General features: G+C 45.3%; 1 protein-coding gene across 1 annotated transcript in view; it reads left to right on the top strand.

Annotated features, from left to right (window-relative positions):
- The first annotated feature begins 202 nt into the window (after nucleotides 1-202).
- Nucleotides 203-18202, top strand: part of FAAH2 (fatty acid amide hydrolase 2) — a 36453-nt gene continuing 18453 nt past the window's right edge. Inside the window, exons 1-3 of the mRNA XM_077308036.1 lie at nucleotides 203-586; nucleotides 12372-12454; nucleotides 14420-14556. Of these exons, the coding sequence (XP_077164151.1) occupies nucleotides 350-586; nucleotides 12372-12454; nucleotides 14420-14556 (457 nt within the window). The 5' untranslated portion in view covers nucleotides 203-349. The remainder of the gene's footprint in view (nucleotides 587-12371; nucleotides 12455-14419; nucleotides 14557-18202) is intronic.

Here is an 18202-nt window from a genome sequence, read left to right as displayed (position 1 = left end):
GGGAAGAAAACGTGCAAAAATGCTACTGACTCTCTCCTCCCGCTCCCCCCCATAGCGTCCCGGCGGGAGGTGGGAACCTGCCCCTGCGTTTGCAAGCGGAAAGTCCCCTTTGACCCAGTTCATGCGGCGGTGACGCGGCGCTAATCCGGTCTTTTTGCGGAGGCATGTCCCTGCAGCCGTCTTCCGCACGTGGGAGGGAGCGGCGCGTGGCCCGGACAGCGAAACGACGCCGGCCGCCTCCGCCTCCAGGCGCCCGCCCCTTGCCCCGCCGGAGGAAGGCGGGGCCGGCCACAGGACGCGTCCGCCGCAGCCCCGCTCGCTTCTCTCGCGCTCTCCTCGCTCCTTCGCCATGGCGCTGTCTCGCGCGGAGCGTTTCGCGGCGCGCGCCCTGCGCTTCTTGTCGCGCGTCCTCCTGGCGCTGCTGGGGCTGGTGTCGCGCGCCTCCTCCCTCGCCGCCCCCGGCCCGACCCCGCCGCCGCCGCCGCCCTCGAGCCCCCGGCGCAACGCCCGCGCGGTCCCGCCGCCGACCCACGAGCTGCTGCTCCTCTCCGCCCGAGAGCTCGCGCGGCGGATCCGCAGGAAAGAGGTAAAGGGATGGGGGGGTCGGGAGGAAGAGAAGCGGGCGAACGAACCGGTCCCTTTAAGAGAAAGGGTCCCCCGCGAAGAGTTCTGGGAGATGTAGTTTAGGATAGGTCAAGGGCAGGGGTAGTCAAACTGCGGCCCTCCAGATGTCTATGGACTACAATTCCCAGGAGCCCCCTGCCAGCGAATGCTGGCAGGGGGCTCCTGGGAATTGTAGTCCATGGACATCTGGAGGGCCGCAGTTTGACTACCCCTGGTCAAGGGTGTGTCTGTGTGTGGGGGCGGGGGTCGTGCTCTTGGCCAGGGGTTGTGGGAGGAGGAAAGAGCTATTTCTGATTCCCTTGGGAAAAGTTATTGTGGAGGGACCAGGGAGTTGGGGATAACTGTCAGGGGCATTTCTCTGTACCAGGCATGCCAGCTTCCAGACTAGAGAGATCAATTCCTTTGGAGAAATGAAATCAGAGTCCAGTGGCACCTTTAGGACCAACAGAGATTTATTCAGGGCGTGAGCTTTCGAGTGCAAGCATTCTTTGTCAGACTTTGAACTGAGCATCATGACAGTGGGAATATATAGCAAAAATCTATCCTTTGGAGAAAGTGGGTGCTTTGAGGGGTGTCTAAGGGGCACTGTCCTGCCCAGGCTCCATTGCCAAATGTTTGCCAACCCGGATCTGTGTCCTGCATCTCCTGCTAGCGGCCAAAGGGCACTGGCAGCGCTAGGCTGTACTTAATCTAGAATGGCCTTTTTCAAAATGTTGACCATTTAGAAACTCCTGAAAACATTCCTCAGGCTTTGAGAAACCCTGTAAGTGCGGTGATCCTGCAGAATATGGTTGGGAAGCAGAGCTGTGTACATGCCCACCTAGGGCCCTTCCCCTTCCAGGCCCATCACTGGCCATTTTGGGAGGGGCAGGCAGCTCGACATGACCATATATATAGTCATAACGCCTTATAAATGTTTAACAAAATGGTAGAATACATTAAAATTAATTAACTCCCACCCATTCAGGAAACCCAGGGCCGTCAAGTAACCCCAGGGTTTGTTTGTTTGCGGCTCAGGGCGGTTTACGTGGAACATGGTAGAACATGGAACAAATACCGCATAACTCAGTAATAACGTTAAATAAATAACACTGATAACTGTGGTTCTAATATGTTCAATAACTGGTTGAACAACATTAACATGTTAACAATCCCATGGCTGGTCACTTCAGGATGTTTACTTCATGGGGTTCTGGGGCCCCCAGTAGATGTTGGTTTGGTCGACCTCAACCAAATGCCTGTCATAAGAGCTTCCTTTTTTAGACCTTGTGGAACTCATCTAGCTTCCAGCAGGTCCCTGATCTCCTCTGGGAGCTCATTCCATCAGGTGGGGGCCCAGACAAAGAAAACTGTTGATGAAACCCTGGTTGAGAAAGCCGGATCTTATAAGAGTTGGTTTTTATACCCTGCTTTTCCCTACCTGAAAGAGTCTCAAGGCAGCTTACAATCATCTTCCCTTCCTCTCCCCACAACAGATACCCTGAGAGGTAGGTGAAGATGATAGAACTCTGATAGAAACTGCTCTGTGAGTACAGCTGTAATTGGACTGTGACTAGCCCAAGGTTAGTTGCATGTGGAGGAGTGGGGAATGAAACCCGGTTTTCCAGATTAGTAGCCACAGCTGTACTCTAGGGTTGCCACTCTCTAGATCAGGCATGGAGTTCTAGAATTACAATGATTTGTATAGATTAATTCCCTTGTAGCAGCCTTTTTCAACCTTTTGACCGTGGAGGACCCCTGAAATATTTTTCAGGCTTCTAAGAAACCCCAGAAGTGAAGAAAGATGAGATCTGTAGAGCAACAGGGGAAGTGGACTCCAGTAATCCCTAGAGATCTCAGTGGCCATCTGAATTTTTGGGAAAGGCCATGTAACCCCTGGATTGCCCAGAACCCTGGTTGGGAATCACTGCCTTGGAGTGATCCCTGCCTGGCAGCTTTGGAGGGCAGACTGTATGGCAGCATCACAGCCTCACTGAGCTCCTTCCCCAGTCCCCCCCCCCCCCACAGATCCCCAGGAATTTCTGAAACTACAGTCGGAAACCCTACATTCCCCAATCCTCATATCTTGAAATGTGTTTCATAGGGCAGGTTATGGTTTCCAAGCATTCTGGATTTGCTACACTTGGGAGATTAAGACTGCCTTGGATAGGTCCGTGGTCTGTTTTTATTGGCAAAGAAATGCAGTGATTACAGTGTTCTTAGTGAAGGAAAATCCAGTCCTGCCGCTTCTTCAACATCATCTCTTTTGATAGAGTCTAAGAAGCATTGGCAATAATTTACATTTTGGGTGCAAAAAATCCCAGGCCCAGTCCCTGCTATTCCCAGTTAAAAGGATCAGCTGCGAGAGTATGAGGAAGACCTGTACTAGGATTAAAGTTTGTCAGCCTTCAAGCAGGACTTTGAGCTCTTCCGGATTTATGACTGATCACCAGTCCATGTAGATCAAATCTTATGGGAAAAAATGGCTACTTCAGAGCCTGTACTTCATATCATTTCATTCCTGCTTAACTTCTTCACCTCCCCAGGCTTCATCCCCAAATCTCCTAGAATTTCCTTCCCTAGAGTTGGGCAAGCAGCTGCAAGTCAGAGTGGAAATACTCAGGGCCATTCCGCACAGTGTTAATGTTGCTGATGTGTTACCATTGTGTAACGCTGTTTATTTTTTGTTCGGCAACAATTGCAAAAATTGTTCGGCAAAAATCCACAAAAGTGGATTCCCCCTAAAAAAAACGCTAGACTCTTGAGAACAACCTGAAACACATCCGAAAAAGACATGTGTGTTCTCAATACAGCGGTAGCAAGCATGTCCCTCCCTAATCTCTCGCACCCGAGCTTCCGGCATCGCGATCGCCATTTCCCCCCCTTAAACCGGTCAAAGCAACGAATAAGCGATGCTTCTTTGGCAGAAATCCTTCCACAAGCAATTGTCTGTAAAGTTTCCAAGCACAATACAGCCCCCCGATCGACACTGCCCGTAATTTCAGCCAGAAATAACACTGGTGGGAGTGATTTTTTTTTACTTTCAGAGTGTGTAAACGAGTAAGCACCAGCTCCTAAGCCAGCAAAAAATGTCTTTCTGCTAGCCGTACAACAAAACGTTGCCCCTGATTATCAGATGCTGGAAACTTTCAAGTAAGAAGGTAATAAATTGTTAGGGTAGTTAGAAAAACTGAAATGTCCAAAGCACGAAGTCGACAGGGGCAGAATTAGATGATTCCTGAGATCTCCATGAAATTCACAATAAAATAAAATTTGAGAAATCGTCTCAATTTAATTAGCACTACAGGGTCAAAACTGTGCATATGTTGGCCAGTGTTGGAATTCTTCAGTGAGTAAGGCTGGTGGAAAAGCATCAAAATGGACTCTAGAAAAGGCCCATCAGAATTTGGAGATGATTGATAAATATAGAGCGGTGGAGATTCCTGCCCCTGATTTTAAATCTGTACACAGGAATGGAAGGAGAGCTATCTTGTTTTGGAACTTGATTTCAATGAGACATTGGTGAACCAAGATCTTTGCTCAGAATCTAGGCGTCCCATAAGTACCGTAATTTTTTTAAAAATTATTTCTTCACTCCAGGCAGGTTGTGGTAACAGAAAAAAAAAGAAGTATTAGGCCTGTCAGCTGTTTTCAGCCAGTAGTTCAGGGGTGGCCAAACTGGCTCTCCGGATATCCATGGACTACAATTCCCATGGTGGAGGACTGCATTGGTCATGCATTTGGGGCATTAAACAAGGCTCTAAGAAAGCCAGACTGAATTTTCTCTAATGTAGCAAAGATGTTATAAGGGCTCAGTTGGGCACCGTAAATAAGCTGTGTTAGAGATTTGACCATATTACAACTCTATGATTCTATATACAGCCTGCGGGAAATTGGAATAAAGTCTCCAGTTTGGGTTTGGTAAAATCTGAGTATGGGTTTTGTGAAATCCTGGGTTTTCTTGATGGTCTTGGAAGGGTTTCCCAAATGGGTGGGAGTTAATTGATTTCTTAGATATCTTTTAAATTTGTTAAACGTTTATTGGGTGATAAAGACCTTATATTGACCCCCACCTAAATACCCAGTGCTTCCCAACTATATTCTGGATGATCATGCCACTTCTGGGGTTCTCAAAGCCTGAAGACTGTTTCAAGGGTTTCTTCATGGTAAGAAGGTTGAGAAAGGCTGGTCTAAGTTAATTAAAAACAATGGCCTTTAAATGCTATAAGATAGCTTCATAAATTCAACCATATTATTAGTCATTTGTGTCTTTTACGGCAAATGAGTCTCAGCCATCTTGATAAGACTTTTATTGTCTTCCACTTCTAGTGCACAGCAAAAAAGCAGCATTGCACATTTCTCAGCTTGCAGCTCCCCACAGTGCTGTGTTCACAACTTGAATGTTTTGTTTTCATTCCATTGCTCCTTAGACAGGCCTTGCCAAAGATCCCTGCTTTGTAGAAACTTTAATTGGCTGTTCCTAGTTTGTTTCATCTTAACACAGCCCACAGCGCCGCGGGCGCCGCGGACTAAATAAAAGGATAAGGGCTTGGGAGGTGGGATGTGTCCGTGATGAGGAAGGGTGCCGATTGGCCCCTTCCTCTGGACAGACTACTGGAGGGATCAATCGGCAGGCGTGAAGCGCCTGCCGATAGGTCCCTCCGAGTCCCCGCCAGAGCAACTGCGAGCCGCAACTGGTCTTCCCAGTTGCAATGTATGGCTGTGAAAGTTGGACCATAAGGAAGGCCGAGCGTCAAAGAATTGAGGCTTTTGAACTCTGGTGCTGGAGAAGACTCTTGCGAGTCCCTTGGACTGCAAGGCGAACAAACCAGTCAGTCCTCAAGGAGATCAGCCCTGACTGCTCCTTAGAAGGCCAGATCCTGAAGATGAAACTCAAATACTTTGGCCACCTCATTAGAAGGAAGTCTCCCTGGATAAGAGCCTAATGCTGGGAGCAATTGAGGGCAAAAGAAGAAGGGGACAACAGAGAATGAGGTGGCTGGATAAAGTCACTGAAGCAGTAGGTGCAAACTTAAATGGACTCCGGGGAATGGTAGAGGACAGGAAGGCCTGGAGGATCATTGTCCATGGGGTCGCGATGGGTCGGACACGACTTCGCACCTAACAAAAACAACAATAAACTTGTATCGATGTCAGTTCATTTATTTAAACTCCAGAATCCTCTTTCTGGATCAGTTGTACTGGAACTTCTTTTGTCTCATTACTGTGTTCCTTTGTATCCCAAAACAGGCTTGGGACGTTTTACCTCTCTCGTGATCCAGTACACGTCATGGCTAATACCTCAGACAGAGATTTATACTTACGAAACTTTGCTGGAGGGATGCACACCAAATGTCTCTCTGCCTTGACTCCTCCTGCCTTCCTTTTCTGTAATTATCCCTATAAATTTCCAAAGCATGTATCTGAAGCAGTGAGCTTTGACTCATAAAACCCCATACCGAAATGAACATGGTTAGTCTTCAAGGTGTGCCATTATATGATTGTTTCATCTCACTCTTACCACCATTTCATCATTGTTACAGATTAGTCACAGTTTGGAAGCTTTATTGCAAGGGTAGTCAAACTGCGGCCCTCCAGATGTCCATGGACTACAATTCCCATGAGCCCCTGCCAGCGTTTGCTGGCAGGGGCTCATGGGAATTGTAGTCCATGGACATCTGGAGGGCCGCAGTTTGACTACCCCTGCTCTATTGATATGGGAAGGTTTATGAAAGACTAAATTGGCATTTGCTCAAACACCCACTTATCTTCCCTTCAAATCAGACGCTGCCAACTGTAGTAATTCTCTTACCCCTTTTGCCAAACTGGGAGAAACTGACATTTAATAATGAATGGGATGGAATGGCAAATTGGCATTGGTCTCTTGTTTTCCAACCACAACTACAAAATTCCCTGCAAGAGATAGACAAGGTGGCACAATTAATAAGGCTTGTGCCATGTAAAGGAGTGAATAAGCTGACTTCAGTTTTGGTTGATTCTGGCCACTGTGTCAAAAGCAGAATGTAATCAGGTGGGTAAGGGGACACGATGCCGGGGACCATCTAAGCAAGATGAATGGGAAAGTGGCAGAATAAGTGAAACTGCTGACATAGGATAATTAGGTCTGCAAGGCCATGAGGGCCAAATATATCCTTGACACCATAGCTGAAATGTGCTTATACAGCTAAGATGATATGCAGTAACCAGAAGACGTTTGTACATGTCTAAGAAGTTGTCACACTGTGTGAAAAAGCTTATTGTGAGTGCCTCACTAATGGAATTCTCGGGCCATTGCTGCCAAGTTCCCCTTTAATGCAGTCAAGTTCTGGCTTCTGGGATTTCCCTGTTGTGGCCTTCATTGGGCGTTGGCACACCAGGCAAACCAGCCCATTTGGGTAACACAAGGTAGATTACTATTATTATTTCCATAATGTAGATGGGTGGCTGAGACTACTTGAAGTATCAGTTCACAGCAGAGTAAGGAGTCCAAATCAAAGCTTCCTGTTGCTTGGCTCTGTCTCTTAGCCACTCGCTGCACTAGCTCTATGAGAGCCAGTTTGGTGTAGTGGTTAGGAGTGCAGACTTCTAATCTGCTGGGTTCAATTTTACACTCCCCCACATGCAGCCAGCTGGGTGGCCTTGGACTCCCCACAGCGCTGATAAAGCTGTTCTGACCGAGCAGGAATATCAGGGCTCTCTCAGCCTCAACCACCTCACAGGGTGTTTGTTGTGGGGAGAGGAAAGGGAAGGCGACTGTAAGCCGCTTTGAGCCTCTTTCGGGTAGAGAAAAGCGGCATCTCTCCTTCTCCTTCTCCTTCTCCTTCTCCTTCTCCTTCTCCCTTCTCCCTTCTCCCTTCTCCCTTCTCCCTTCTCCCTTCTCCCTTCTCCCTTCTCCCTTCTCCCTTCTCCCTATACTATTATGAGGAAGTTGTGATTCTAGTAGGCCATTTCTCCTTCTGGTTTTGCCCTGTTGCCCTTGTGACCTTCTGTTGTCCATCATTTAGTTTAAAAATTGGCAACTGTGGCTGCCTCTAACTCTGAACACATGAATATATCAGCAGTTCTGTTCACCCTGACCAAGTGTTGTTGTGAGTGTGCAAGGTGTGATGAAGAGTAATTGTGTTGTCTAGCAAGTCTCTGTAGCCCACCCCACGCCTGATTCCATAAATGAAACTTTGAGCTAAAGGGTCTAATACAGTGGTTCTCAACCTGGGGGTCGGGACCCCTTTGGGGGTCAGACGACCCTTTCACAGAGGTCATGGCAGGGCAAGCGGCTTGGCTGGGGGAGGGGGTGCCATCCACACAACAGCTTTGCGGGGTTGATCAAGTTAGACTGTTGGTCTGTCTGGAGCAGCAGAAAAGAGTGAGATCGGCATGGTGGGGCAAGAGGCAGAACTGAACTGAGAAACCCTGGAAAAAAACCAATTTATATACAATCCAGAACAATGGATCTTCACGCCATTGGTCAGTTTTGGTTTAATTTCTGTGAAAGAACCCTTGCCTAATTTTATGATTGGGGGGGCACCACAACATGAGGAACTGTATTAAAGGGCCGTGGCATTAGGAAGGTTGAGAACCACTGGTCTAATATGAACTTAGCTGTATTTACAAGGCCAGGGTTTATCTTGCTTGAAGGCCGCTGGGATCTTGTTTATGCAACCCACCCCCCCAGCACAGTGTCTTTCGAGACAAAATGGTCTGTGCTCCTTGAACTTGTCTTTTGACCTGGCAATGTCATCAGAAGCAAGAAAACCGCAGTATTCTCTATATATCATGGTATCTGTTTTGGGTTGCTTTCTAATTTCATAATTTGGCTTTATTGCAATGCTAGTTTCAAAGCCCATTTATAAAAATGGGCTTTGAAAGGGGAGAAAGGGAAGGGGAAGGCCGATCCCCCACCAACCACCCGGCCGAGACTCGCGGCCTTCTCCGGGCTCATTGCTCATGATTGTATATGAATTGTGGGTTTTCCGGGAATTCTCAGTTTTCCCTCTTGTCCCGATCTCGCCTATTTGGAATTTATTGATCGTGCTGGGGGTTGGTGTGGCATCTGAACTGTGGAAGTTTTTGGGGAGTGAAAATTGCTTTCACTTGGTACTGTATTTTTTGGGGACAAAAATGTGCATAAGTGGAAGTGGGACGCTGCTAGCAATTCCCTAGGGCAGGGGTAGTCAACCTGTGGTCCTTCAGATGTTCATGGACTACAATTCCCATGAGCCCCTGCCAGCAAACGCTGGCAGGGGCTCATGGGAATTGTAGTCCATGAACATCTGGAGGACCACAAGTTGACTACCCCAGCCCTAGAGAACCTGATGTGTCTCCCCCTTTTTTTCCTTTCCCCCCCTCCCCTCCACTTTCAGTGGTTCAAAATATGTTGGTTTTCCCCTCCCCCTTTTGCACAATAGCAAAAAACGGTACATGAGAATGTCAGTTTTCAAAATGGGGAATAAGTCATGGGGGAAATGCAGCAAAATAAAGTTTCTTCAGCAGAATAAATTTGGATTGAACTCCAGCTGGAAAGTTCTCACTGGTTTTTATGTGGGAAAGATGGTGTAAGCTTCACCTGCATATCTCTGGATGAGACAGACGGATTCTCCTGAAACAACTCAAAGCACTGTGGAAAGACAAGAGAAATGAGGATTTGGCCACTTCTAGAGGTTTTTTTGGCGGTGGGGGGGGGGGCGGGTTGTTTGTTTTTGTTTTTTAAAGACTGTTTCTCTGCCAAATGGGAACTGGCAGCTAAGCTTTGGAAGGACCAAAAGTTCAGAGTGTTTTGCGTAGGAATGCTAGAACCAAGTGCCTCCTCTTCTGTTTTAAATTCACATTCCAGATATAACTAGGAATCTTGACTGGAATCTTGAATGCAAATGTACATATGTAGATAACGTCTCTAAGCAGTCTCCATACATGGCAAATTGAAACCTTCCAGAACCTGTAAGACTAGCTGCAGAAGATTTAATTTCTTAAGAGATATAAATAGTTCTAGAAATGTTGAAGTCATGGAAAGCCAGGAAAAAATATTGAGGGAAACTGAGATATGTGCAACATTTTCTTATTAAACAAACTTATTTTACTACTTTAACAGCATAAAAGGCATCACTTATAATTTAGCATATAACACTATACTGTCTGCTGTGCTTTACCTGTTGTATGGCAAAGGAAGTTTTGCCAAGGTCTTCATTTGTGCATTCAAAAAGCGGCACCTGCTGAAAATCCCATCTCCCACACAGTTTACCATTTACCTGCTGGATGAAATTCATGACACACAAAAGTTCTTCAAAGCCCACATGTAGCAGTAAAAAAAAATCCCTCTGCTACAACGCTATTAAAGCACACAAAACCTATCTGCTTTTTCTTGAGGTCCTGGATGGACATAGTGTAAAAAATTAAAAAATAGGTTGCAGGCACAATTTGGGGCTGGCCCCATCTCTGCAAAGGCTGCAGACAGCTGGTTTAGACTTCCCTGCTGCTTGGTCATTGATCTTATTTAGGACAGTGACCGGATCTGTATACACATTTTTCATGCATACATTCTTCGTCTGCAGGTCCTTATCTTATGGTAGAGGTTCTCATTTGTGTAGGAATTAATGGATTAATAAGCCACCTCTGGAAGCTTCCTTGTGGCTGATTTCCAAGTAGAAAAGCTAAGTCCTGTCTAGCCTGTTCCTGCATTTGGGATATGATAATATGGTAGTTTAAATGGGCACCTAGTGGGAACTGAAGTTTCTGGAACTGACTCAGGCTTGTTCAGCAGACAGGATACCGGTGATTGTTGGGTTGAGCCAAGGAAATAAAGAGCCACACCAGTCCCAGGAGATTAAAAAATAAGGCTAAGACTGATGGGAATAAAAAATCAGATAGAATAAGATGCATCTTTTACAGGGCCTGTAAAAGGGAGCTCCTCCACAAGGCATTTGCCTGAGACCGTCAACAGGTCCCCCCTCAGACATCCCCTCCATGGCCTGAACCAGTCTGTCTTCTCGGGGGCCTTGGCTGGGTTCTGTTCCTGTTGTATTGTTTACGATCACTGAAATCGTGTTATTGGATTGTTGTTGTTGTTGTATTTGTTTATGTTATGTACTAATTCTTTCCATGTATCCCCCATGTTGTATGTAAACCGCCCTGAGCCTTAGGGAAGGGCGGTATAGAAATCAAATAAATAGATAAATAAATATTCTATCTATCTATCTATCTATCTATCTATCTATCTATCTATCTATCTATCTATCTATCTATCTATCTATCTATCTATCTATCTATCTATCTATCTATCTATCTATCTATCTATCTATCTATCTATCTAATATATATATATTACTCTGTTAATTTTTTTAAAAATTCCCTATGCATTTCACCAGCAGCTTTGTCCGGGGTATTTGTTAATTTTGCAGTCGTCCTTCAAAAAATTCAGAGTTAAAAACTGCACTTGGCCTTATCTTTGTATTGACTGTTGTGTTCAGACAGGTTGCGTTGCAGGCATTTTAACTTGAACGCAAGCCCCATCCTTCTAGGACTTAGGGACCTTCTCCAAGCAGAGGAGGGATTAAGGAAGTCAGTGCCAAGCTACAAGGGAGCAGTAACTGAGAGCTTGAAACCACTGGCCTCTCCCTGAAGCTCCCCCTTCTATCCATCTCCGCTCATGCCCCTTGTGAGTTGTCTTATCTTCACCTGTATGATTCCAGTGTGGATTTATCAGGCATTTTATTTATCAGCATTGACAGATCATAGTTTCACCAAGGTGTTTAAGCTGGTATGGTCGGGGTCCTATTTTCCCACCTCTACCACCAAACAGCAACTCATATGGTAGAAAATAATGAACAACCAAGGTTTATTCAGCAAGCTTGATGGCTGAGTGGAAGTTGGCACCTGGGTCTTCTGGGTCCAAATCCACCACATTGTTGGTCAACCCATATTATTTGAGGGGCCGCCACTCCCAATATGCCCCCCGAACACTAAGATCATCAAGTATGAATATGCTGACAGTTCCTGACAGTGGAGACCTGGGCCCATTCTGCATACGCTGGATAATGTGCTTTCAATGCACTTTAGAAGTAGATTTCCTGTTCTGCACGGAAAAATCCAGCTGCAAAAGCACACTGAAAGTGCATTATCCAGTGTGTGTGGAATGGGCCCTGGGCTCTGATGGAACTATCAAAGTTCCACAGGGTCTGTAAAATGATGCTATTCTACCGGATGAACAGTTGAGGCCAGAGCAAACAAGTAAAATTAATAGTCATAGAATCATAGAGTTGGAAGGGACCTCCTGGGTCATCTAGTCCAACCCCCTGCACTATGCAAGACACTCGCAACCCTGTCGCTCATCCACTGTCACCTGCCATCCCCTTGAGCCTTCACAGAATCAGTCTCTCCGTCAGATGGCTATCCAGCCTCTCTTTAAAAATTTCTAAAGATGGAGAACCCACCACCTTCCGAGGAAGCCTGTTCCACTGAGTCCTCTCCCTCCTTCAGGGTATACCAGCATGGATGGCCTAATGACACAGTAATAAGAACACGGCCAAGAGGTGATATAATGGGAACAAGGTTACTGCTTTAGGGTTTTACTGTCTTATTAGAATTTTATATTTATAGAGAATATGTTGTATACTCCCTGAGCCTGTTAAGGAGGGAGCAGTTTATAGATCTAAGAAATAAACACTATATTTTATATAAAGCAAAGCAGAATTAGACTCCTCCAGTGCTGCTCTGGAAACTAGCTAGCCAGACAGGAAAATTAAAAATATATTTCTTAATTTTTTGATTCTCTGCAGGTGACATGTGTAAAGGTCATTGAAACTTACATTGAGAGGATCAAAGAAGTCAACCCACTGATCAATGCAGTCGTCAAGGACAGGTGAGCCGGAAAAAAAACAATAATTCATGCTTTCTGTCCAAAGGTTTGAAATTTGGCAAGTTAGAGTCAGGCAAGTGTTGCACTCTGCTAGAATTGCTGCATTATTACTGATTTTGCACTATTTTGTTGGAGCACTTCTACGCCTGAAAAATGCTCAGAAGCAATTCTATGATTATGCTTTGCATAGCAGAAGCAGCTAATGTGCAGGTTTCTGTATCCAAACTGTATCTTCGCTGCATCATTCAGATAGTGCTTCTCAGTCATTTTGCTGGCCAAGGACAGTCTGTTTTCAAACTAGAAACATTAAATTGTGCTGCATACTGGTCAGAAAAAAAGCATAAAGGTAAAGGTATCCCATGTGCAAGCACCGAGTCATGTCTGACCCTTGGGGCGATGCCTTCTAGGGTTTTCTTGGCAGACTCAATACAGGATGGTTTGCCATTCCCTTCCCCAGTCATTACGGTTTACCCCCCAGCAAGCAAGCTGGGTACTCATTTTACTGACCTCGGAAGGATGGAAGGCTGAGTCAACCTTCAGCCGGCTGCTGGGATCAAACTCCCAGCCTCATGGTCAGAGCTTCAGACAGCATGTGAGTGGCCTTATCACCCTGCGCCACAAGAGGCCCCTTTTTTTTAAAAAAAAGCATAGAACCTAAGAATAGCCCTGCTGGATCAGATGCCCACTGACCCCTTTTCTGGTATCTGTCAAGTGTTTTTAGAAAGCAGGAGGGGCCAAATTGGGGTTTTGATGGCCCTCTCGATATTTGATTGGATGTGTAGATCTTTTAAGAAAATATTTGTTTGGCAGCACCTGCTACCACAGCAAAAAGCTCTTCACTGTGTGACTGGAGGTAAACCGAGGCACGTCCTTTGTAACTGATTGCTCAGTCTCCCACAACAGCTACTCAGAATTTTTGGGACGCTTTCAGCCAGAGCATAAAGAAAAAAGCCATCCCACGTTATTTCTCTCCAGCATTTCTTATTCAGATTGATTCCGTCTTTAAGCAAGGAGGTTCCATTCAGTTGCCCTCCCTCATCTTGGCTCCCCTAACCAGTTTTCAGAAATCCTATTTACAAATAGTTGGTGACTTGTCCAAAGTTGGCATGAGAGGACAGGAGTTCAGTTCAGGGCTCCTGATTCGAAGTACAGAATGCTGTTTAACAATCTAGTCATTTCAGAAAATGATTGTTTATTCATTCTGCCATTTTCCCCAGTGAGGACCCATCATTCTCTGTTTTATCCTCAAAACCACTCCGTGACATGGGTTCATACGACTGGCCCAAGGTCATCCAGGAAGCCTCCGTGGCAGAACTTGGGTTCCTCATATCCTAGTCCAACACTTTAACTACCTACCCCGTACGGGCTGCCAGTGTATCCTCCACTTGCACAATTCTGCTTTAACCTGGCAGTGCACTGAAAATGGGCACACGCTCATGCTCCTTTTCTCCTAAAAACCTCTCAAGCTCTGATCCAACCAAGAACTGGGGCAGAACCATCCATCTCCTCTGGCACAAAGCTGGGGACAGATCAGGCACTGCTCTCTTTGCTGCTCAGAGGATGGGTCACGAGACATGGCCAGAGGACGGGGATTGCTGCAAAGGAGAGCCCCATTGGTTTTGGCTCTCTTTTGCTTTCCCTTCGGAAAGACTTCTCCAGCTCTGCTGCTGGCTGGACCCAAAAAGGAGTGTGGGGGGATAGTGGGAGTGGCGGCGTAGGGATGGGATTCACTGTGAAGAAGGTCCCAGGTTCAGTCCCTGGCGTCTGCTGTTAAAAGGACCAGGCAGCAGGTCTTGTGACAGTCTGCTGCCTGAGACCTTGGGAGCTGCTGCCAGTTGGAGAAGGCAACACTGATTTTGATGACCCAGTGGAAGGCAGCTTCATGTGTCATCGGAGTGGTTAGACTTCTGCCGGGGATTGACTGGCTTTCTCTTTTTATTTCTCTTCTTATCCAACTGTTCTTCTCAGGTTTGAGGCAGCCTTGCAGGAGGCTCATGAGGTTGACAAGCTGCTCTCTGAAGGCCATGACGACGAAGAGGCACTGCAGGAAAAGTTCCCCTTCCTGGGGGTCCCTGTCTCCATCAAAGAGGCCTTTGCGCTGCATGGTACATTATTTTGTGCAGCCTGCTTTGCATACTCCTTGACTGCCACCTGCAGACGTTCCTTTTCTTGCTTCCATCCTCTCGCCTCAACTTGCTAGTGGCTCGCTTTTCTTTATTTCTGTCTGGAAAGAGAAGCCTGGCTGGTAGAATTCATCTTTCTTCTCTTTTGTCACTTGCATTTCTTAGATCAATATCTCATCGTTCCTAACTTCTAGCTGCATTTTTGTCCTGTTCTTCCTGCAAGGGAAGAATGGTATCCATGGCTCAAAATGGTATCCACCATTCTCCTTTCCTCTCTTACTTTGTTTTCACGTGTCAGGTAAAGGGAGTAAAACACATCTCGTGACCTAGTGAGAGTGAAGCTTCAACAGCCAATTGGAACTGAGTTTGATAGCGTGAAGCTTCAACAGCCAATAGGAGCTGAGCTTTGATAGAGTGAAGCTTCAGCGGCCCATAGGAGCTGAGTTTTGATAGAGTGGAACTTCAGTTGCCAATTGGAGCTGAATTTTGATAAGAGTGAAGCCTCAACAGCCAATAAGAGCTGAATTTTGACCGTTAAAAAGGGCTGTGGCTTGCTAGATGTCCATGGACTACAATTACCAGGAGCCCCTGCTAGCAGCATGCCGCTGCCACAGCTTGGCTATCCCTGTCCTAAACTGTTCCACCCCCTTCCTCAACTTCCTCTCCTATGCCCTGCATATTGGTTTCCTTCCTATCTTATTGCACTCCTGTCTTGTTTGTACAAGCCTGTTTGCCATACCAACTTCTTGGGCCTTTGAGTTAATGTATTTGCTAAACATCTGTCGCTTCAGTCTTTCTCTAGTCTTGTTGTTGAGTTTTCTTTTCGGAACAAGGGTAGTCAAACTGCGGCCCTCCAGATGTCCATGGACTACAATTCCCATGAGCCCCTGCCAGCAAATGCTGGCAGGGGCTCATGGGAATTGTAGTCTATGGACATCTGGAGGGCCGCAGTTTGGCTACCCCTGCTTTGGAAGATTCCTCCTCTCAAAGCTTTACTTTCATGAGCAGGAAGTTAAAATGCTGATAATTTAGGGAATTTCCCCCCTCCAACAATGCTTCTCAAGAGCTCAGTGGCCAGTTTTAGGTCACTGCATACCAATTCAGCAACAGTTTGGCCTTGCCAATTGCATCACATTCTTTGATCTTTAAATATTATTTTGTTTTATTGTACTTATTTTCCCATACGTCGGTGAACAAAATATAGGGAGGACCTTCCATACATTCAATTTTAAGAAAAAGATAGGAAAGAGAAAAAAGGGCCATGCTCTTACAACCTCTTACTGCTCCTAACGATATACTCACAAACTTGTGCCTATTGCTGTCCAGTTTATTTTCCTAATAGTCTTTTGCTCAGAATATCTTAAAATATTTTCTTTTATCCACAATCAAGAGGGATCGTGTTTCCACAAATATCTCCTGGACCTTCCTTTTCCCTTAATTGATTTCACTGAAATCTTTGTAGAAAAAAAATTATGCTACCTATATTGAAATGAGCATAGTCAAGCCTATAATCTAAAACTAAACTAAAAAGAAAAATGGCAAGAGGTATCCCTCCGAAAACACATTCACATTTCCTAGTAAACATATTATCATTCTAAAAGTATCTTAGCTACTTTTTACATCAGTAGCTAAGGGCTTGTTTTTAAAGCTCAGCACACTTTAAAAATAATAGTGTTCTCAATCCTAAAATTAGCAGACAAGCAGGTGTAGTGGATGCCCCAAAATGTAGTGCATTTGTTTTCCAGGTGTTTCTAGCCTCATTATCTCCTGCCCTGAAAGGTACCTTTTGGGCATGGCTGTTACTGTATATTAAAAACAGAATGATTTGCATGATGAATGGAATTTTAATTATTTGATTCACAGTATTTAATCCTGTGCAGTTCCCTATGAAACACAAGAGTCCTGCTGGATGAGACCAGTGGTCTATCTAACCCAGCATCCTATTTCAAACACCAGCCAAAACAGTGGCCCTGAAGGGCCGTTAAACAGGGCCAGAGGCCTCCTGGGTTTCATATCTTTTTAAATTTCATAACCAAAGCCATTATTGGATCTGTTTGTGAGATATTGAGCCTAGAACTTCCTGAAAACTTGGAAATATCTTAACTGTCACCTGCATCTATATTTTGGTATGCTCTACATTTTTGAAGGAAAGTAATTTTTGAACTGCTTTTGTCCTATCCAGGACTCTAAAGTGAATTGCAGTGGAAAGAAATCAATTGTTTAAAATCAAGCAAAGTCTTTAATGGCTGTTGCAAGTAGAATGCATCTTAGTCTATGCAATCTTATTCTACATAGCATATTTTACAAGAAATTCAGCAGCGACATTTTCAAAGGTGTATGACCTTGCCTTCCAGTCATAGAATCCCTTAGCTTTGGCTGTAGGTTCATTTAAGCACATCTAATGTCTGCAGAATTTCAACGGATACTGTGATTATAATGCAACCGTTTGTTTTATTTGCCATGGAATACTTCCTTTACTCCGCCTTTGAGATGCCAAGTATTTATTTATTGTATTTATATACCGCCTTCCCTGAAGGCTTAGGAAGTGGGGAAGTAGTGGGGAAGACCCACAATTGGCCTTCAGTGGGGGAATGCCTTTTCCCTATTGGGGGCATATCCCCCACTGAGGGCCAATTAGGTAGAATGGTCCGTACACACAATATCTTGGCTAAAGATATATTCATGTGGATGGCTATGTTGGTCTAAAGCAACAGAACAAAGTTTTAGTCCAATGGCACAGAGTTTTATTCAAAGCTGTTATGTACTTGCACACTACTTCAGATCCATTGAAACAGAAGTCACCAACCATTGCATATAGGTAGATAGTGGGAAGGATGTTGCCAGGAAGAACCAGTTAGAGTCAAGTGTAGGGATGTGCGATGTGGCTCAGGTAAACCCAAAAAAACCCTGAAAATGCTGATTCAGGTTCTTTTCGGTCTTTTCCGAGCTACATCACAATTAGTTTAAATGGGCTGGATCAGAAAAGCTCAGATTGATTTGGCTTGATCTGGCTGGAGGTGGCTTGCCATTGCCTGCTCCTTTGTTATGACCCCCTAGCATTCCTTGGAGGAGCTGCCACCCAACTCCTTCAAGGTCTCCCATCCAAATACTAGCCAGGGTTGGACATGTTAAGCTTCTTAGATCTGATGGGATTGGGCTAGTCTGGGCTGTCCAGGTCAAGACAATAAGGGCAGCTAAGATTGGATCAAGGCACCTGTGAATAGCAGCAGATTAGAATGCAGCGTAATAAAAGAGTTTCCAAACAGATGTGAGAACAGAATAACATTAGTCTGCGTACTGAGATAATTAACTGACATCTCTGTAACCAACTGTATTGTGGAATGCAATATGGGACACTTCCTAAACTCCTACCCACTCACATGTCTCTGATACCTAACAATGCATTGAGGACATTTTTATTATCTGGGTACATGGCATTTGGTAAGACCTGTGAATAGCAACAGATTAGAATGCAGCGTAATCAAAGAGTTTCCGATCAGATGCGAGAACAGAATGACATCTGCCCGCATACTGAGATAAGTAACCGATATCTCTTTTATCAGCTGCGTTGCAGAATGCTTCCTAAATTCCTACCCACTCACATACCTCTTATACTTACATTGCATTG

The sequence above is a fragment of the Paroedura picta genome, chromosome 13 (assembly GCF_049243985.1).
Source record: "Paroedura picta isolate Pp20150507F chromosome 13, Ppicta_v3.0, whole genome shotgun sequence".
NCBI classification, from domain to species: Eukaryota; Metazoa; Chordata; class Lepidosauria; order Squamata; family Gekkonidae; genus Paroedura; species Paroedura picta.
Note: the sequence above shows the minus strand (reverse complement) of the source record. Positions and strands in the feature narration are given on the sequence as shown.